Consider the following 22,124-nt stretch of genomic DNA (forward strand, 5'->3'; position numbering starts at 1 on the left):
ATAGGTTGCTCTTTGTTTGGTAAGGGGTTAGTCCTTAAAAATAAAAAGAATATTGAATTAAGAAATTCAAGTCTTAAAAAAACAATCAAAGGCAAGAAAGGGAACATGGGGTTTTGTTTTGTTTTTTAAGATATAGAAGTATCTGGCATATAGCATTAAAAGTAAGCTAACTGTGTTTCAGAGCAACTCTGGGCATTTTTCGCCTGTTCATGATGGTGGCCAAAAATGCTGATAATGTAACAGTTTGAATTTGTTGTGTAACAGGAGAGCTGGTAGCCCTAAAGAAGGTGAGACTGGATAATGAAAAGGAGGGCTTCCCGATCACAGCCATTCGTGAGATCAAAATCCTTCGTCAGCTAATCCACCGAAGTGTTGTTAACATGAAGGAAATTGTTACAGATAAACAAGATGCACTGGATTTCAAGAAGGACAAAGGTATTAGCAAGGAACCATGTTTCTACAGAGTAGATTGGTACATCTTACTTTCCTTTCATAGCTTGTTTACCTGTTTGAATTTTTTCTAAAGTATTACTTTTCTTTTTTAAATTTTTTATTTATGTTTGTTTATTTTTGAGAGTGAGAGAGTCAGAGTGTGAGCAGAGTAGGGGCAGAGAGAGAGGGAGACACAGAATTTGAAGCAGGCTCCAGGCTCTGAGCTGTCAGCACAGAGCCCGATGTGGGGCTCAAACTCACCGACTGTGAGATCACGACCTAAGCCTAAGTCAGACACCCAACCGACTGAGCCACCCAGGCACCCCTTAAGTACTAAATTTTTTATAAAGTTCAACTTCTTTACTGAATCCATAACAGAATTAAGATACTAGTTTTAAAGTTTTTTTTCCCACAAATTATAATAATTAAACCTAGATTTACTAGTTATTTTTAAGAATCTCATTTTAAGTAATTTTAAGTAATCTCATTTTTACATTTTATAATGTAAAATACATTTTTATAATTTGTAAATTATTTATAAATTTATAATACATTCTTTATAATACATTCTTATTTTTACATAGTTTTGCACTTACACAGTTTAGAATTCAAACAGGTATTTCTGAAACAATCTTTAGGTCATATATTTTCCTGGATTTTCCTGGATTTGTGACTTTTTTCTGTTTGGGGGATAAAATTATTCATTTATACTTATGTTTGAAGTGGTCTATATATGTCATTTAACCTACTTTTATTGAAGCAAATCTGAAGATTTAGAGATGGGCAACTGAAGAAATGACATCTGTAAATATAGTCTGGAATGTTAAGAGAGAATGTGATTAAAGCACATAAAATTAGGAAGGTAATAGATGAAGTAAGCTGGGCTTATTTATAGAGCCTTAATGATATTAAAGATTAGCACTAGGGAAGTTAGCACTTCTCAAATTTGGTAGAAGCAGTTTTTGTTTGTGTGTTTTGTTTTTAATTTTATTAAGTGGTAGAAGTAGTTTTAAACCAAATGAAAGGAAATTTTGCTTATGTAACGTGTTATGTACTTTGATAAATTTATGGAAGTTAGACCTGAATAGATTAAGAATACTGGATATATTTCTGGATGTGTCTTAACTTTTTTGATTATAAAAGTAATATAATGTACAGGTAATTTCTTTAAGGATAAACAAGGAAACATTAATTGGTTGCTTCTAGAGTGGAGCTTACTTTTCCCATGCCATTCTGTATTATTTAAATGGTTTACCATGTACTGTTTAAATTTTTTAATCATAAAATAATAAATAAGTGAATAAATGGTTGTAATGCATACCTTTTTTGAAGAAATTGAAAATATGGAAGTCTAAGAAAAAGAAAATGGCATTCTCTCCCACTCCATCCCAGTCTACCATCATCCATAGAAAACCATTATGGTATTAGCATTTTGGCATATTTCTTTCTAAGTACTTTGTATATATTATACTTGTTTTATCATAACTGAGATCAAAGTATATTTAGTATTTTATAACTTGTCATAAGCAATTTCTCATGTTATTAACATTTTAATGACTGCATTAGGATAAATCCAAATTTATTTGACCAGTTTCTTTTCAGCAATTAGTTGCCAGTTTATTTTATTTTATTTTTAATTTAATTTAATTAATTTTTTTAGAATAAGCTCTATGCCCTTGGGGCACCTGGGGGGCTCAATCAGTTGAGTGTCTGACTTAGCTCGGGTCACGATCTCATGGCTTGTGAGTATAAGCCCCGCACTGGGCTCTCTGCTGTCAGCATGGAACCCACTTTGGATCACTTTGGATCCTTCTTCTCCCTCTCTCTTTGCCTCTCTGTCTCTTTCAAAAATGGATAAACATAAAAAAGAAAAGAAAAGTAAGCTCTGTGCCCTACATGAAGCTTGAACTTACGACTCGGAGATTGAGAGTCACGTGCTGTATTGACCGAGCCAGCCAGGCACCCCAATTAGTTACTAGTTTAAAAAAGTACTGTAGTACTGCATTGAGCATCTTTGTCCATAAATCTTTGCGTTTTGATTGATTGATTTTGTGAGAGAAAGCAAGCAGGGGTGGGGAGGAGAGAACGAGAAGAGAGAGAGAGAGAAAATAAATCTTAAGCAGCCTTCATGCTCAGCACAGAGCCCAACAAGGGGCTTCATCCCCCAACTTTGGGATCATGAGCTGAGCTGAAATCAAGAGCTGGACACTCAACCAACTGAGCCACCTAGGCACCCCTTGATTTATTTCTTAGTATAGTTTCTTAGAAGTAGAATTATCTGGTTGAAGCGATTTTTTTTTTTTTTTTTTTTTTTTTTAAATCTCTACACCCAACGTGGGACTTGAACTCACAACCCTGAGAGTTGTGAACAAGAGTTGTGGACAAGAGTCACATGTTCTTCCAAATGAGCCAGGCAGATTTTTATATTTAATGTTAGATTACTTTTAAGATAGTAATAATTTATGTCCACCAGTGAGTGCCCATCCCACTTTATCCTCCCTCACATTGAGTGTATCTTTTTATTTTATTTTTTTAAGTTTATCTATTTTGAGAGAGAGCGTGTGCACATGCAAGCAAGGGAGGTGCAGGGAGAGGGAGAGAGAGAATCCCAAGCAGGCTGCACTAACAGCATTGAGCCTGACATGGGGCTAGAACCCATGAAGTGTGAGATCATGATCCAGGGCTGAAATAAAGAGTCAGATGCCCAACCAACTGAGCCACCCAGGCGTCCCTGAGTATATCTTTTTTAAAAATTGTCATTTTGATAGGTGAAGTATCCTATCGTTATTTTGGATTGCATTCCTTCTATTACTTCTGAGTTCTTTTTCCGTGTTTATCAGTTTTACTTATTTTCTCTTCTTTGAGTTGTCTTTTTGTGTGTTTTGTCTACTTTTGCAGTTTTAGTGTTTTACTTGTTAATTTGTATGAACTCTTAACTAAATCTAAGATATTCCTTTAATGCAGTGGTTCTTAACTTTTGGGGGGTATGGACCTCTTTAAACATCTTACGGATCCACGCTTTAAAAAAATACATTTAAAATATTGCATACTGTTTCAGGGAGTTCAAAGAGTCCTTGATTTCTATGTACTAGATTAAGAATCCTTGCCTTTATGCTGTTAAGAGACAGAATTTTAGATTGGATACGTAATTGTCTAACTAGGTCTGGTATTTCTTATGTTACGATATTTGCCTCTGTCACACACCCTGCTAAAGTGGAGAAAGATAGCATGGATTTCAAATCTTTTACAGTTCTCTTAGCATGCTTCTTCTTTAATTTACTTTTAAATTTAGGGAGTTTAATTAGATGGCTCACTTTTCTTTCAATTCTTAAATACTATAAATTTCACTAATAATTTATACTACATACACTGTGCTGTCCCTGGCATATTATGAGTCCTATTAAATATAACTAAGGTAAAGACTTACACAGTAGCCATAGACAATGATGGCATTGTAGCAAATGGGCATGGTTGTGTGTTACAAATAAAGCTTTATTTACAGTGACAAACAGCAGACTGGATTTGACCCAAGGCCTGTAATTTGCCAACTGACTTAGATTGTAAAAGATTAATAATACAGCTTGATATCGGGGCAGTTGTCCTCCCTAAGAAGTAAATAGTCCAAAGAGCACTGGGTTAGGAGTCTGAAGAGTGATTCAGATAAGTAGTTCTGTTATTATTAGAAAGGGCAAGTTATTCAAGTACTCTGAGTTTCAGTTCCTTTATGTGTAAAATGAAGCAGTTGCTTCAAAGAACCTTATGGTCCACTCCAAAATAATAGTGAAATTTGAGGCATTGTCATTTCAGCATCGTTTTCCTCTTGTTTTTAATTTTTTCTTTCATTTTTGTGTAGGTGCCTTTTACCTTGTATTTGAGTATATGGACCATGACTTAATGGGACTGCTAGAATCTGGTTTGGTGCACTTTTCTGAGGACCATATCAAGTCATTCATGAAACAGCTAATGGAAGGATTGGATTACTGTCACAAAAAGAATTTCCTGCATCGGGATATTAAGTGTTCTAACATTTTGCTGAACAACAGGTAACATAGTAACCAAATGAGGCATTTTCTCCCTCTTTTCTGACCCATTTAGTTTCAGCTAGTTAATTGATGATAGGTAGACCCAGTGATGCAATTTTTTGCATTTACATACAACTGATGTTTGTACTGTAGGAATAACTTATGATTGGCGTACTCTGATAGCAGAGCCTTTAGACTCAATGTTGGTAAGGAATTAACAGAGGTAGGATTGTAAAGCTTTTTAAATTGCAAACATTTTAGGGAACCACTCACATCACTACAGGAGTATTCAGAGAGCTTTTTGCCATAGCTAGTAAATATTACTGTGGTCCTGGAAAATTAAAACACACATTGAGTTCTCAGTGAAATTCTCACTTGTTTAGTGAGGAGAAACATGCCTGCTTTTTTAGCTGCTGTTGAGACTTTTTCAGTATCAAATTTCAGAGTAAACACAGGTGTAGCTGGTGGTTGACCTCTCTGCTGAGCACTTACTCCCAGGTTTTAATAGCGTAGACAGACAGGAATTTGGTGATGAACAGTGTTAAATCCTCAGAAGTTTTTATCATCTGCTTTCTTCTTCTCTGGCTATTTGTCTAAACTATATTGATGATATCAGGTGTATGTATTATGCACATTAATCTTTGGTAAATAGCCCTACCAGTTGAGGAATAAAAAGCAAATCTGATACTATTGAAATCATACCAGTGTTTGGTTCTTTTGGCATTTGGGCTGTTTATAGCTATCTTTGCGTGATTCACCCACTCTTTTAAACATTTCTATTTAATTATATTTGGCAAAAATTTAAGATAGAGATGTAGAGTGATATGACCTATTTCACATCTTTGTGAAGTGAGCTGACCAGCCATCCAGAGTTGCCCAGGGACTGTTCTAGTTTTATTTTTTATTTTTGTTTTTTTTCTTTAAAGTTTTTTTATTTTTAAGTAATTTCTACACCCATTGTGGGACTCAGACCCACAACACTGAGATCAAGAGTTGCATGCTCCACCAGCTGAGCTAGCCAGGTACCCCTGTCCTGGTTTTAGCATCGAAAGTCCCATATGGGATAGTTGGTCACTGGAAAGCTCAGAGTTTAATAGGGGAGCTAAACAAATAAATTGCTCAATCCAGTAAACAGTTACTAAGCCCCCCTGCCTTTTTTACATAATCTCTACACCCATTGTGGGGCTTGAGCTCACAACCCCAAGATGAAGAGTCAAATGCTCTAGCAGCTGAAGCAGCCAGGCACCTCTAAACCCCTTGAATTTGGGAGCATCTGGGAAAGTGGAATCTTGAGGAATGGATAGGAATTTATCAGAAAGTCTAACAACAGAGGATTAAATTTCTAAGCAAAAGAAATTGCATGGGCAAAAGCACATAAATGTGAAAATAACATGTTATGTGGGAAAATGTAAACAGGTAGGTATTGCTAGGGCAAGAAGAGTGAAGCTCATAATGGGGAGATGAAGCCGGACAGTTGTAAGGAGCGAATTTAAGGATCTTGTATATCTCGCTGAGGAGCTTACACTGTCTATAGGTGACAATGATTGAATGGTGCTGGTGTGGTTAATTTTTTGTTTTGAAATTATACAGTTAATTTGGTTGGCTATTTTTTTTAAGCTATACAGTTAATGCATATTTTAAATTATTTTATATAATGCATATACTTATTTTATATATTTTGTACTTAAATACCTTTTGAGACAAAACATCATGTTAAAAAGAGTATTCCTTTCTGTCACTATCTCTGTGACCCATAATTTTCATTAAAACTGGGCTTGGTTAATCTACATCCATAGTGATAATGCTTCAAGAATTTAATGATGATGACTATTAGCTTACAGCTATCTGGACTATAGCATATACTTTTTTTTGTTCGATTTGTTATTCCATGGTGGGGAGGGATGTCTCAGGCCAGGGAATGACTGCAGTCCTACTTGGTGTCCTTTCTAGTGGGTTAAGCCCCTCCCTGTCTTCTTATATTCAGGAAGCTGATAAGGTTCTAGATTAAACTGAATTTCCTCCTGAGGTTACTAAGCAGGATGCAGGAGTCTCATGGTCTAATCTGATCCATCCAGCCTCTAATCTTGCCCATTTAGCTCTGTCTACACAGAGAATTCTGGGTGAGATGGCCTGGAGAAAATGGTAAGGAGCCCTCAGCTGGACAAGGAAGCAAGAGCAATTGATAGAGAGGAGAGCACTTGGGCTCCATGGTGTTCATTATATCGTTATTACACAAGTATAAATGAGACCAACTTATTTTAGGTGGTAGAGAGACACAATTAGTCTTCTCTTTCAGAAGAAACACTAAATGGTCACTCTAATAGGGTATATATAGACTGGAGGTAGGGAGAACATTATAAAAAGAACACCTATTAAAAACACCATAAGAAATGGTCAGTGCTTAAAGTAACCAATTCCTTGCTAATAGAGATGGACAGGATAAATTTTGTGAATGAGTAGATTTTGGTGAGTGAACGAATGTTGGAGAATGAATGAAAGTACTTTAACTCCCAGACTTCTACCTTAAGAAACTAACTAGATGAGTGGTATAATGGTCAATATAGGGAATATAGAAGGAAGAGCAGGATAGATGAGTGAAGAGTAAATCCCTTTTGGATATGGCTGTTGCACATCTAGGATATTGATATCTGACTAATAGGCATATGGTCACATTGAAGTTCCAAACTAGCAATGTAGTTCAGGAGTTAGCAAGCAGAGAAAAGGTATCAGAAGATGGAACCTAAGGGAATGGTCAGATATGGAGGAAATAAGGAAATATTATGAATGTAAATTAGGTTTAAGAAGTGAATAGGCATAGATGTCAGGTGATGTAGACAGATTATAAGACATAAGAAGGAATCTGAAAATTAAAAGGTCAACATTGACATTGTGGGGCAAATTGGTGGGTAGCACAGTTAATGGGAAGGTGCTGGTAGGAAGGTCTTTAATTTTTAATTTAAGGATGCAGAGGTTTGAGCATATATAAATACTAAGAGAAAAAAATCAATAGGGAGAAGTTGAAGATTCAAGAAAGAACTAAAATAACTTAAAGGAACAAGGTTCTAGAAGAAATGAAATCAAGGTCACAGGTGATAGTGGTCACAAGTATAAGTGTTGATTATCCTTGAACAAGAGAGATTGACACATTTTTTTCTGTAACTGAAAGGAAAGAAAAAGGAGAGCTATAGATGCAATTAAGGTTATACAGGTAAAAGGATGTTAAGTAGCTCCTACCTGATGATTTTTGTTTTCAGTGAAGAAGGTCATTTACTGAGAGGGGAGGGGATAGATTAGGAAATATGCTAGGTTCTCAGTGATGTTTAGATTTAGCCTAACTTGCATAACTATTTGCTGTCATTTTATAGTCCTATGTGCTTCCTATAGTCCATTTTAAAGAGTGTGCTTCACTTCACAGTGAAGCACTTCACTGTGCTTCAGTCTTGGATCATCTCAGGTTCTCAAGAGTGAGGATGCTGAGAAATTTGAGGAACTCTTTTTGTCTCAATATAGGGCTCAAGTCAGCTAGTCCTTTCCTTTTTGCTTTTTATTCATTTCAACTTAAAAATGTAATGATGTTTGGGGCAAGTGGATACGGTGCCAATAATCTTTACCAGGAATGATAAGGGTTACTGTAATGTAAAATTTTGTTGCTAGTAGTTACTTGGTTTTAACTTTGAGGAGCACCTCCTACCATAGCCTCTTTTTTCTATCTCATTTGAATGCCTGATCTCAGCTGTCAGGTACCTGAGATATCTCCAGTACCTTAAAAAAAAGAGTGGGCTGGCTTACATTCCCCAAGAAGGAACACAAGTGGTAAATGTGAATAAACAGGCTATATAAGAATTTAGGTAAATATGATTAATCCAAAATAGTTAAGAATTTTAAGTTTTCTGACATTTTGTGTTATAGTTTATTAAAATATTACTTAACATCACTATCAAAGAATATTTAGCAGAGTGAAACATGGGTGTGAGCCTTTTATGGGATGGTTCTCAAAAGTGTGGTTCTCAGACCCATGGATGCATTGGCATCATCTATGGGCTTGTTAGAAATGTGAGTTCATGAGCTATGACCTGCTGAATCGGCATCTCTGGGAATGAGGCCCAGGAAACTTTTTTTTTTTAATATTTATTTATTTTTGAGAGGGAGAGTGAGCAAGCACGAGTGGGGGAAGGGCAGAGAGAGAAGGGGGCAGCATCCAAAGGTGGCTCTGCACTGACAGCAGCAAGTCTGAGGTGGGGCCCAAACTCACAAACTATGAGATCATGACCTGAGCCAAAGTTGGATGCTCACCTGACTGAGCCAGGCATCCCAGGAAACTTTTAATAAGCTTTCCATGTGATTCTTATTTCATATGAAAGTTTGAGAACCCCTATAAGATCATAGTTATTTATCTTTATGATACAGGAAATGATGGCAATATGTTGGTAAAAGAGACCTCATTCGTCATAAAAATTGTGTGCTCAGATCAAAGCCATGTTCCTGGTTTGAAAAAATCTGTTAGGGGCACCTGGGGGGACTCAGTTGGTTGAGTGGCCAACTTTTACTTTCTGCTCAGGTCATGATCTCATGGTTTGTGGGATTGAGCCCTGCATCAAGGAGGGGTAGAGAGAGAGGGGGAGAGAGAGAATCCCAAGCAGGGTTCGTGCCATCAGCGTAGAGCCTGACCTGGCATTCAGTCTCACAAAACAATCTCACGAACCGTGAGATCATGACCTGAGCTGAAATCAAGAGTTGAACGCTCAACCGACTGAGCCACCCAGGTGCCCCTGTAATGTGTTTTGTATAGCTAGTGTCTTCAAGCCAGAATTGATCAAGGTTTATCATTAAGTTAGAACAGCTCATTCCTTCTTTCCCCAACAAGTATTTAATCTAGCAGGGTTTTTTTGTTTGTTTATTTTGAGAGAGAGCACAAGTGGGGGGTGCAGAGAGAGAGCGAGAGAGAGAATATGAAACAGGCTGCACACTGTCAGCACAGAACCTGAGGTGGGGCTCGAATTCATGAACTGTGTGTGAGATCATGACTGAGCCAAAGTTGGATGCTTAATGGACTGAACCACCCACATGCCCCTAACCTAGCAGGTTTTAGCAACTGTTGTTTGCCAAGAAATAAAAGGAATATTTAGTTAAGGAGTCAAATCCAAAAATACAGTAGTAGTCTAAAAAGAAAACCTTAGGGGAGCCTGGGTGGCTCAGTTGGTTGAGAGCATCGGACTTCGGCTCAAGTCATGATCTCGCGGTCTGTGGGTTCAAGCCCTGCGTCGGGCTCTGTGCTGACAGCTCAGAGCCTGGAGCCTGCTTCGGATTCTGTGTCTCCCTCTCTCTCTGCCCCTCCCCCGCTCATGCTCTGTTTCTCTCTCTCTCTCTCTTTCTCTGTCAAAAATAAACATTAAAAAAATTTTTTTTTAAAGAAAACCTTAAGTCTTTGTAAACTGGAGTAGTCAAAAGAGGTTTAATCTGCATGTGTGACCATTAAGAGTAGAACTAAGATAGCAGATGTTAAAATTCCTTTAACTCCTAAACTTGTGCTTGACTGTTTAGATTTAATTAGGAAGCCACTACTGTTACTTATAAAAATAAATTGTTTTTTTGTTTTACAGTGGACAAATCAAACTCGCAGATTTTGGACTTGCTCGACTCTATAACTCTGAAGAGAGGTGAGGCATTCATCATTGCAAGTTGCAGTAACTTTCAGAATTCCCTAAGTTTCTAAATATGTTACCACCTAGATTTTAGATAGTAGATTCTGTCTAAATTCTTGAATCAGCCTCAGACTGAAATAAATCAACCCAAATTAGAATGGAAGTTATTTTTTCATCTCTTACTCCTGTCCAGTTTACTTTTGAACTATTAGATTGTTAGGGAGCTGTTTTGACAATCCCATTTTCAATTGGCAGCTATTCCTCTTTGCATTTAATTTTACAAGTATTTTTTCATCAGAAGCCGTTGTAAATTTATGTCATGGTTACTTTTTACATTTCAGTCGCCCTTATACAAACAAAGTCATCACCCTGTGGTACCGACCTCCAGAACTTCTGCTGGGAGAGGAGCGTTACACACCAGCTATTGATGTTTGGAGCTGTGGGTAAGCCTCTCTGCTTTTTCTTTTGTTTTTAATATATGTATTATTGAACCGGTATCTGTTTTCTCTCTACATTGGCTTTTGTAGCTTTTCTTTAAGTTTGAAAGGATGGGTATAAACTTTTAGCTAGACAGGGAAATCTGTTGAATGTTTCCTAATCTTCTTTAAATTTTTATTTAGATATTCATTTATTTTTGGAGACAACATGTTTTTGTTTTTGTTTTTTTAAATTTTTATTTATTTATTTTTGATAGAGAGGGGGAGGGAGAAAGGGAGCAAGCAGGGGAGGGGCAGAGAGACAGAGACACACAGAATCTGAAGCACGCTCCAGGCTCTGAGCTGTCAGCACAGAGCCCATCACGGGGCTTGAACCCACAAACTGAGATCATGACCTGAGCCAAAGTCGGATGCTTAACCAGCTGAGCTACCCAGGTGCCCTGAGACACGTTTTTTAAAACATTTCCTCAAAACGTCTTTTTTTTTTTTTTTTTTTTTTTTAACATCATTTGAATTCAGATCCAAATACATTCAAATAAAGTCCATAGATTGCAGTTGATTATCTCAAGTCTTTTAATTGTAGCTTCTCCTTCCATTTCTCTTGAGGTCCCCGCCACCCTCCCCCCACCCCCAGTAATTTCCTTAGTAGAAACTGTGTCATTTTTGTCTGTTCCCACAGTCTGAATTTTGTTGATTGCATCTTTACTGTGTTTTTTGTTGTTTTAGCATGGTTTTCTATCCCTTTTATTTCCTGTAAATTGTAGGTGAATTTATGTTTGATTTCCAATTATCCACTGACCCTGAAATTACCTCACAGGTGGTTTTGAGTACCTCTGGAAGTTTATAGTTAACGATACATCAAAGTTGGGGGTATGTGGCAATAGGAGCCTCTGCCCAGAGTATAGTCAAGAACTAGGTATGTTATCTGTAGACAAGTTAAAAGCAATAAAACAATAGTTTGCTTTTATTATCATATTATACAGGCAATTCTAAACAACGCTTGCTAAAATATTCATCCCTAACGGCAGATTTACACATACACACACGTGCACGCACGCACACACACACACACACACACACGCCCCACTTTACATAATATACAATAATCTCTTTTTGAAATGTCAGCTATTAATGATCCACCTTCATTTATTCATTTGTGGTTGTTTGTGATGGTGATATTCTAATTATATTATTCCTTCCTGGAATAAAGATAACATTTACTTTACTAACCCTAGGTACGAGTCACATAGAAAAAGTTAGAGATAAAGCTTTAATTCTCTCGTTTTACTCACCAGTTTTCAGTGTGATGAGGTAGTTTCCTAGTATCCTTCAAAGATGACCAAAGAGAGGGTCTGGGGTGGGTTTTTTTTGTTTGTTTGTTTCTGTTTTTTAGTTTCATTATGAACTCATGGATTTAAACATGTTTTATATGTTTTAATCCATTACGGTTATCATCTTATTCCTATTCACATTTTTCAGTCTTTGACCAGTGGGAGGGAGTTTAGTGGGTCCTTTCCACACAACTATAGTGTTTGATAGCCTTCCTTGTTTGCTGGTTCCAGGCTCATCCTATTCATTTCCTGCCCTAGACCTGAAATCAGCCATTCCTTTTAGTGGAAAATAATACTTAGAGACGATAGTCTGTGTATTATGAACATAGACATTTTAAATGGGCCATGTTAGTTGTTTCTGATACTGTATGATTTATGCATATACACTCTGCCCTTGACCTCCATACCTTAGGATTCTGACATGTACTTGCCAGTGGAGCTTATCACTTTTTCCCATTCATTCCCTCCTCTATTAATGTTAGTCTTTAAAACTACAGGGGTTTTATTTCAAAATTCAAACGGGTCAAAGAAAAGGAGAGCATAATTTCATTGGTAGCCTCCCCAATTGAAATGAAGCTTTAGTTAAATTTTACTGATTGAAGCTGGGTATGTTTGTGTTCTGGACTATTTGCTTTAACAGTATTAGCATTTAAATTGTCACAACTAGGCTCTAAAGTTAACGCCCCATTAAGATACACAGGGAACGTTCATAGCTCTGTTGGTACTATTATTTCAGTGTGTGCAACCTGCCACCTCAGTGTAGTAGCAAAGTATTGATTACATAATAATATCTTCCCCACCAAAGAACTAGAACTGAAATAAAACACCAAAACACAACTTGGAAATTAAAATTATAGAAGATTAGGCTTTAAATAAAGCCCAGGAACTTCATTGAATTGAGATTTTGCTAGACTCTTGATGTGAGCTTGCTACTTTGGTGATTCATGGAATTCTCTGTGAAGGAGAAACTAGAAAGACTGGTACAACGAATTATGTCTAGATTCTGAAAACCCACCTGGGTTGGTTGGTTTGTTTTTCTTTCTGCTTATTTTATCAGTTGTGACAACACTGTATTTGGAATTTGATTTAGCAGTTTATGTTGGAAATAGAATTAAACTTGACTTTTACTTTTCTATTTCTGGATAAGATTTGAGTGAATATGGAAGTGAGAATTTGTCATTTGAGGTTAACAAATGCTAATAGAAAGGTGCTAATAACTTTAAAAACTAGCTTTGTTTTGCTTCTCAAATTTAGTCAAGCTAAAGAATTTCAAAGTAAAACTATAAATACTGCTTTTGTATTAGCAAATCTAATTTCAAATCATAGGCCAGAGAAGAGATTCTTTGTCCATTTGTTTTCTTACTTTTCAAAAAATAAAATATTTTAGGCATACAAAAAAGTACAGAGTAGTCATGTAATTTTTTACATTTGTTTTAAATTTATCTTGATATGGGGGGATGGGTTAAATAGGTGATTGAAATTAAGGAGTGCACTTGTGATAAGCACTGGGTGATGTATGGAACTGTTGAATTACTATATTGTACACCAGAAACTAGTATAATAACACTGTATGTTAACTAACTGGAATTAAAATTAAAACTGACTAAATTAAATAAATAGATTTATTTTGATATAATTTCAAATATACAAAAGAGTTACTAGAAAGGACAAAGAACGTTAGTATAGCTTTTATCCATATTCACTAAAATTTGTTAATCTTTCAATTGAGATATGCAGTAAGCTGCATATGTTTAAAATGTACAATTGAAGTTTTGACATATTGTATACGCTAGTGAAACCATCACCACAACCAAGACAAAAGTTTCCATGTGGTCCTTTGTAATCTCTCTCTTCTGTCCCACACTATCCTAGGCAACAACTGTTCTGCTTTCTATCACTATAGATTGATTTCCATTTCTGGAATTTTATACAAATGGAATCATACGGTATATGTTCTTTTTTCCCTTTTGCATCTTTTACTCAGCATAATTATTTTGAGATTTATTCATGTTAGATTCACTAAAATTTAGCATCTTGCCACATTTGCTTTTTATATTCATATGTTTATGTATGTGTATTTATATCATACAACATAAAGTATACAAATAGAATAAAATTGTGTATATGCACACATCTTTTTTCCAGAACTGTTGAAAGTAGTTGTACATGTCATCCTCCTTACCATTTAATATTTAATGTAGATTTCTTTTTCTTTTAATGCGTATTCATTTTTGAGAGAGAGAGAGCATGTGCGGAGAGGGACAGAGAGGTAGACATAGAGTCTGAAGCAGGCTCCAGGCTTTGAGCTGTCAGCATAGAGCCCAATGTGGGGCTTGAACTCACGAACTGTGAGATCATGACCTGAGTTGAAGTCGGATGCTTAACCGACTGAGCCACCCAGGCACCTCTTTAATGTACATTTCTTAAGAACAAAGATATTCTTATATAAAATCACAGTAGCATTATCAAATTCAGGAAATTTAACAATGATACACTATATTTTAAAGTAGTTTAGCTTACATTCCATGTTCTTACTTTTTCAGTACCCTAATAACATCCTGGAAACAATACCTCACCTGATAAAGGATTTGATCCAGTATCATGTATTACATTTAGTTCTCATTCTTTACTCTGAAATAGTTCCTTAACCTTTGTCTTTCATGTATATACATAAATTTTTTTTAATGTTTTATTTATTTTTTGAGAGAGAGAGAGAGACAGAATGTGAGTGGGGGAGCAGAAGAGAGAGAGAGAGAGAGAGAGAGAGAGAGAGAGAGACACACACACACACACACACGCGCGCGCGCGCGCGGAATCCTAAGCAGGCTCTAGGCTCCAAGCTGTCAGCACAGAGCCTGATGTGGGGCTCGAACCCACAAACTGTGAGATCATGACCTGAGTCAAAGTTGGATGTTTAACCAACTTGAGATTCGATATATTTTTTTAATGTTTGTTTATTTATTTAATGTTTATTTATTTTTGAGAGAGGGAGAGAACATGAGTGGGGGAGGGGCAGAGAGAGAAGGAGACAGAGGATCCAAAGTGGGCTCTGTGCTGAGGGCAGAAAGCCCAGTCCAGGGCTCAAATTCACGAATGAGAGATCATGACCTGAGCCAGAGTCAGATGCTTAACTGACTGAGACTCCCAGATGCTCCGACACTTACATTTTGAAGGACAGACCAGCTACTATATAGGTTCATATTATGAAGTTTTGGCTGGAATATTGCATAAGTGTTCTTTTCAAGGTATCACATTTATACTTAAATGAACCCTGTTTCCTTCTTATTGATGATGTTAATTTTGTTCACTCAGTTAAGGTGTTGTCTTTTTTTTCCCACTAAATAGTTACTAGATTTCCTTTTGTAATTAAGTAATTTGTGGAGACATACCTGGGGACTTTGTAAATATGTATTATTTTGGAAGGCATTTGCAAAATGGAAAAAGCATTTAAGCATAATGTATTTGAAAGTCCTATTGAAACTGATTCTGGGTGATGACAATAAATGCTTCTTTACAAATACAGTGCCAAGAGGGCTATAGTATATTGCACATTCTACAGAGCAAATGAATGGAAAAAGCTGATCTCTTTATAGGAACTGCTGAGCATCCTTGTAAAATTGAAGTGTGGGTTTTTTAGTGTTTATTTCCTTAATTTACAATGGAATTGGTAGAAAAGGACTCTGACTCATTTTCTTTGCTTGTAGACCGTCCTTTATAGATGGTAAAAGTTTGATCGCCTGGCAAATTTAAATTCTTAATACTGTCTATTCTCACCGCAAGAAAAATTTTTTTTAATTTATTTTATTTTATTTTATTTTTTAACATTTATTCATCTTTGAGGGACAGAGAGAGACAGAGCATGAGCAGGGAAGGGGCAGAGAGAGGGATACAGAATCTGAAGCAGGCTCCAGGCTCTGAGCTGTTAGCACAGAGCCCGACACGGGGCTCGAACTCACGAACCACGAGATCATGACCTGAGCTGAAGTCGGCTGCTCAACCGACTGAGCCACCCAGGCGCCCCAAGAAATATTTTCTTTTACAAAATTCAGACACTGCCATTTGGAGCTTATTTACAACATGTAATATCAAATTCTGTCAGATATACTATAAAAATTTTTTGAGACACAATTTAGGCTCCGGGGATTTCTCTCCTGACCTTTCAATTTTACTCTTTTTAGATGCATCCTTGGGGAACTGTTCACAAAGAAGCCTATTTTTCAAGCCAATCTGGAACTGGCTCAGCTAGAACTGATCAGGTACAGCTGTGCATGTGTTCTGAGTGCCCAGGTGTGATAGGTCATTTCATCCTCTAATTTCTAATACTTTTCAGTCATTCTACTAAAAGTTGACTTTATGATTATATCCAAGTATTCTCAAGTCAGTATATATCCAAGTATATTCTCAGTCAGATTTACCACATATTTTATCATGGGCTATATATGTAAAGAAATTATATTCCTCCTTTTTAGGTCTTACTAAGGGTCTTAGTTTTTAGGTTCCCCCTTTTTAGACTTTTTAGGTCTTTGCATATTTTTTATTAGTTCTTCATATAAAAGCATGCCATTTTCAAGGTAGCTGTTTCATTCTTAGGTTAGATTAAGATGAGCTGTATTCAGCAAACATTTATTAAGCCTGTTCCATAACAAATTCCTTTTTTTGTTAAACTTTAAGGTTTAGAGATAAGTAAGATAGGTCCCTGCTTTCAGAGAGCTCAAAGTTTAGTAAGTGATACAGCATGTAAACAGGTAATTATAAAATAGAACCTAAACTAGAGGATTTGGGGAAGGACTGGGGTTGTTTTAATCAATATAAGTAAAGAGAAGAATACAACAGGCTAATGTAGACTTCTTTAAAGGTGGTGTATAACTCATTATTGTGCATTAAATTCAATTTTCTATCAAAATTTTTAGGCTCTCTTCTAATTTTCCCTATAGGAACATTATATGAGCAGCTCAGCACTTTGAAATTAATACTAACTGAACAGAACATAATTGATAATGAAAACCTTTATGGAGGTTTAAAAACATGTTTTACAAAATCAAGTATATGCATCGTTTTGGACTATTTTGCCAGTATTTTCTCTTATTATCTTGTAACCAGCTCTTTCTGTCCTATTCCTTCTGTCCTTAAAGCAGTGAGGTCAGGTTTTACCTTTCTGCATGCTCTCTAACTTAATAAGCTAAGATTCCCCAGACCTCGGGAGGTAATAATTTCTGCTTCTGTAATCTCCAGAATTCACAATGCTGACTCATTTACTTCTTGTTTTGGCTTTTTGCTTTGTTTTCAGTCGACTCTGTGGTAGCCCTTGTCCAGCTGTGTGGCCTGATGTTATCAAGCTGCCCTACTTCAATACCATGAAACCGAAGAAGCAATATAGAAGGCGTCTGCGAGAAGAATTCTCTTTGTGAGTTTGGCAAAAATGTACATCTGTTTCTGTGTTTGGCTGGAGTTTAGACTTGACTTTCTTAGCTTAGGGAGTTAGTGTTGTCCCAACTTATGGCAGCACACCATAGGAAAACATTTTTTTTTGAACAGTATATGAATTTTATCATAGTTTTGTTGTAATTTTCTTTTATGAAGGCTTTAGATGAAAAAATAAATCATTTTATTGGGGGTAATATATAAATTTTCTCAGAGTCCTTTTGATATTCCCATAATAAAAAGAGAATGGAACTGCTGGCTTCATGTTTTTTACTTGTATTATATATAGCATTGCATAAATCCTCTGTGGGAGCAGATCTGCTTGCTTGTTTAGCTAGCTTTTAGTTCCTTTTCCACAGTTTTACATGGAGGTGGAAATTCAGAGACCTTTGACCTAAGGTTATAGGTTTAAGAACTATGGGGTCATTGTGAACTTGTTCTTTCTTCCTTTCCACAGCATTCCTTCGGCAGCACTTGATTTACTGGACCACATGCTGACACTAGATCCTAGCAAACGTTGCACAGCTGAACAGACTCTACAGAGTGACTTCCTTAAAGATGTTGAGCTCAGTAAAATGGATCCTCCAGAGTAAGTGCTGGTGGCCAAGTAGTGATCCTAAACCCCCCACTAAACCTTAGGAGATGTGTAGCTCAAAATAATAGGTTTTTAGAAGGAACTGCAAATGGCTGAGTCCCAAATGGAGAGGTGCCCTTGAGTATTATGATTGATAAGAGGTTTTATTGCTTAATGTTTTTAAACAAGGAATAAATTTAGATACGATATTTGTTCTAATTTGACTCAAACTATTTATTGCCCTGTACAGCCTCTTTAAAGTATTCCTTCTCGTTTTTGCTCTTACCTGTTCCATTTGCTTGAATCCCCCATGTCTGTGGTGACCATGTATATCCCACACTTGGCAAGGGCAGTTCTAATTTTAAATAGCTTGTTACTATTGGGTCATATGTCCTGAATTATTTGATGTTGAAAATATCTTTGAACGTTGTCTCTCTTTCATCAGAATCTTATGCATTTTCTGTATTCTATAGGATCTTCTGAAGTTTTACTCTCATGTTTCACATTTGGCCAATAATGTGACATTGTATCACTGACAGCATTATAGTTTTTATGTCAGAGTTTTTGGGTATTTTTTTCTTACACAGAGAAACTATGTATCTTAAATACACAGTATTTAAAGACGAGTGGGTAGTAACCACAAATCTGATTGTTCCAAAGAAATGTCCAAACTCATTTACTGCACTAGAATTTTGATACGTTGAATTTTGGCTTGAAATACATAAGCTTTTTACTAAAATTTGGGACCTCTTATTATAGAGAGATTTTGGCTCTGGTAGTCTTTATTATAATAAGATTTTACTTTCCGGGACTGTTTGCATTATTGAGTATGAGGAAATGTGAAAATATATTAAATATATTAAAATATACTAATAAACTCCACAAATGAAAATACTGAGTCATGGAAATTCCATGGGTAGAAAGAAGAAAGAACCTATTTTTTGGTCCTCAAAGACCAAATAACCCATAAATTGATTTCACACAAAGGTGATTTAATTATACACTGCTTAAGTGGTTCACCACCTTGCCTGGACTTTTGTAGATATTAATAGGCTAGTCATCTCTGTCCTATCTATTCCAAACTGAAACTTGACCAATAAAGTTCTTCTTTATTCTTGTTATGCACAGCAAGAACAGTTATAAGACTTAACTCTTTGATTGGAATGTAGGTGTTTATATAGTAGGTGTGACTCTGATATTAGCAAGAGTCTCATTTCTCACTGTAGAAATCTGTTGGTCTTTTATTTCCTCAGACTACCATATGCCATGATTCCTTTTACATTGCTACTATCTGTTTACTAATATTTCTGGTTATTTTTATGTTATTCTTTCCATTTCCCTCAGCTCTTTGCCTTCCTATTTAAAAAATTTTTTTTAATGTTTTTATTTATTTTTGAGACAGAGAGAGACAGAGCATGAGCAGGGGAAGGGCAGAGAGAGAGGGAGACACAGAATCCAAAGCAGGCTCCAGGCTCTGAGCTATCAGCACAGAGCCTGACGCGAGGCTCAAACTCACGGGCTGTGAGATCATGACCTGAGCTGAAGTCGGACGCTTAACCAACTGAGTCACCCAGGCGCCCCTGCCTTCCTATTTTAATCTGTTCTTCCTCCATTCATTCACTGTCATTAGTCCCACACACATTTCCCCTTTGCTTTGTCTTTTGCAGCCTCCCCCACTGGCAGGATTGCCATGAATTGTGGAGTAAGAAACGGCGACGACAGAGACAAAGTGGTGTTGTGATAGAAGAGCCACCTCCATCCAAAGCCTCACGGAAAGAAACTACCTCAGGGACAAGTGCTGAGCCCGTGAAGAACAGTAGTCCAGCACCGCCTCAGCCTGCTCCTGGCAAGGTGGAACCTGGGACTGGGGATGCAGTAGGTCAGTTCTGGGATGGAGGTTTTGTATTTTTATTAAAGACACTTGGTCAGGTTTTGATGATCAAGTGCAAGGGTGTGTCTGTCTGTCTGTCTGAGTTTTTAGCCACTGAAGCAATAAAGAAATGTCCCATCATTATGGGGAGGAGATAAACCCAAGTTTGTATATGGGGTTTAGAAAGTCTACAATGGATTATTTTTCTTTCCAGAAAGAGGGAATACTATATCTCAATTAGAAGTCAGTTAGGTAAAGTTAGGTCAGTAAGTTAGGTAAAGCAAATTTAAGGTTCATTTACCCATGGTTTTCTAACATTTAATTTGGAGCCCTGTTTATGTTTCATTTGAAAAGACCTTCTTAGAATCTGATCATTTAATCTTTATTTATTTTCGAGAAAGAGAGAGAGAGACAGAATGTGAGGTGGGGGAGGAACAGAGAGAGGGAGACACAGAATCCGAAGCAGGGTCCAGGCTCTGAGCTATCAGCACGGAGCCTCACATGGGGCTCCAACTCACAAACCGCAAGGTCGTGACCTGAGCCAAAGTCGGACACTTAACTGACTGAGCCACCTAGGTGCCCCAGAATCTGATCATTTAAACCACAATTGTCGTTAAATGTAGTTAGTTCCATAGATGGAACTGATCTATGGAACATATTTGATCTAAATATATCCAAAACTGTGTAATAGTGAACAATTATAATGATAAAGTAGTTTTGTGGTACCGTCAATTTTTCTGAACTACAGGTATTCTTTCTGAGACTCACTTGCCCTTCCCTGTTCACCTACAACAGTGGTTTTCAACACTGGCTGCACTTTAGAATCATGTAGGAAGCTTTAAAAATAAACACTCCTGGGGCGCCTGGGTGGCTCAGTCGGTTAAGCGGCCGACTTCAGCTCAGGTCATGATCTCTCAGTCCGTGAGTTCGAGCCCCACGTTGGGCTCTGTGCTGACAGCTCAGAGCCTGGAGCCTGTTTCGGATTCTGTGTCTCCCTCTCTCTGACCCTCCCCTGTTCATGCTCTGTCTCTCCCTGTCTCAAAAATAAATAAAACGTTAAAAAAAATTAAAAAAAAAAAGATAAAAATAAACACTCCTGAACAATTAATTGCCAGATATCTGGGAATGGGAACTGAAGCACCTGAACTTTACAGTCTCTCCTAGTAATTCTAATGTACAGAAAGGGTTGTAAGTCACTGACATTGAAGAATACAGATAAAATGAAATCACTTTTACTCACTGGGATGTTTTAGTTTGTTCCTGTATTTTTAAGTGAAAATCTAAAGAAAAACTGTCATGACAATGTGAGGCATGAAAAATGAGACATTCAAAATGAAGCTTCATATACTGAATATTGTAATTTGCTCTTGCCAGTTGAAGAAGGCAAAGGTCCTTACCCTGCCTCATCCTCTTATTTTGGCTTCACTGTCTCTCCTCCACAGGCCTCGGTGACATCACACAGCAGTTGAATCAAAGTGAATTGGCAGTGTTACTGAATCTGCTGCAGAGCCAAACCGACCTAAGCATCCCTCAGATGGCACAGCTGCTTAACATCCACTCCAACCCAGAGATGCAGCAGCAGCTGGAGGCCCTGAACCAGTCCATCAGTGCCCTAACGGAAGCCACTTCCCAGCAGCAGGACTCAGAGCCCATGGCCCCAGAGGAGTCTTTGAAGGAGGCACCTCCTGCCCTAGTGGTCCAGCCTTCAGCAGAACAGACAACCTCTGAGGCTTCAAGCACACCAGCTGACATGCAGAATATGTTGGCAGTTCTTTTGAGTCAGCTGATGAAAACCCAGGAGCCAGCAGGCAGCCTGGAGGAAAACAACAGTGACAAGAACAGTGGGCCACAGGGGCCCCGAAGAACTCCCACAATGCCACAGGAGGAGGCAGCAGGTAAACAGACCGGTCATGAATCTCATTGAGCTCAGGTGCTGTTGATCCTCTTAAAAATCTCTTTAACATTTTCTTTTTCACATCAATGGCCTCAGTTTCAGTTTTCTGTAACCTAGTCTACAGGAGAACATAGCACCCAATGATGTATTTCTTGCCCAGCTTCTATTTAAGTCTCAAAGCTTCTCAAAGCACCTTCCATATACTGATGGTTTTTCCATTTTCTAGGAGGTAGGTAAGTAAAGCCTCTGTGTTCTAACACAAAGAAACCACAATCATAGCTAGTGATACATCTTGAACCACTGTGTGAATAGTGGCCAACTAGTACTAGCACTTGAAAATCTGCGTTCCAAATAAACCATCATCAGATTGCACATAGTCGATTTTACTCTAGTGTAGTGGATACTGGATACCAGTCTTGCCTGAAAGATAATAGTCAAGAAAACTCTAATAAAATGCCATTGTTAATCTCCTGAAGAATAATTTGGAAATCTTGGTAGATA

General features: G+C 37.2%; 1 protein-coding gene across 19 annotated transcripts in view; it reads left to right on the top strand.

Annotated features, from left to right (window-relative positions):
- CDK12 (cyclin dependent kinase 12) overlaps positions 1-22,124 on the top strand; it is a 92,766-nt gene that overhangs the window by 17,967 nt on the left and 52,675 nt on the right. For all 19 annotated transcript variants that reach the window (XR_006211457.1, XR_006211456.1, XR_006211459.1 and 16 more), the window contains exons 5-13: positions 265-435; positions 4,286-4,475; positions 10,055-10,111; positions 10,438-10,539; positions 16,043-16,120; positions 17,152-17,268; positions 17,743-17,874; positions 19,527-19,738; positions 21,172-21,624. Coding sequence is in view for 7 of the 19 variants with exons in the window: in XM_042967683.1 (XP_042823617.1) it covers positions 265-435; positions 4,286-4,475; positions 10,055-10,111; positions 10,438-10,539; positions 16,043-16,120; positions 17,152-17,268; positions 17,743-17,874; positions 19,527-19,738; positions 21,172-21,624 (1,512 nt within the window). In the remaining 12 variants the exon portion in view is untranslated. The remainder of the gene's footprint in view (positions 1-264; positions 436-4,285; positions 4,476-10,054; positions 10,112-10,437; positions 10,540-16,042; positions 16,121-17,151; positions 17,269-17,742; positions 17,875-19,526; positions 19,739-21,171; positions 21,625-22,124) is intronic.

The sequence above is a fragment of the Panthera tigris genome, chromosome E1, assembly GCF_018350195.1.
Source record: "Panthera tigris isolate Pti1 chromosome E1, P.tigris_Pti1_mat1.1, whole genome shotgun sequence".
Lineage (NCBI taxonomy): Eukaryota > Metazoa > Chordata > Mammalia > Carnivora > Felidae > Panthera > Panthera tigris.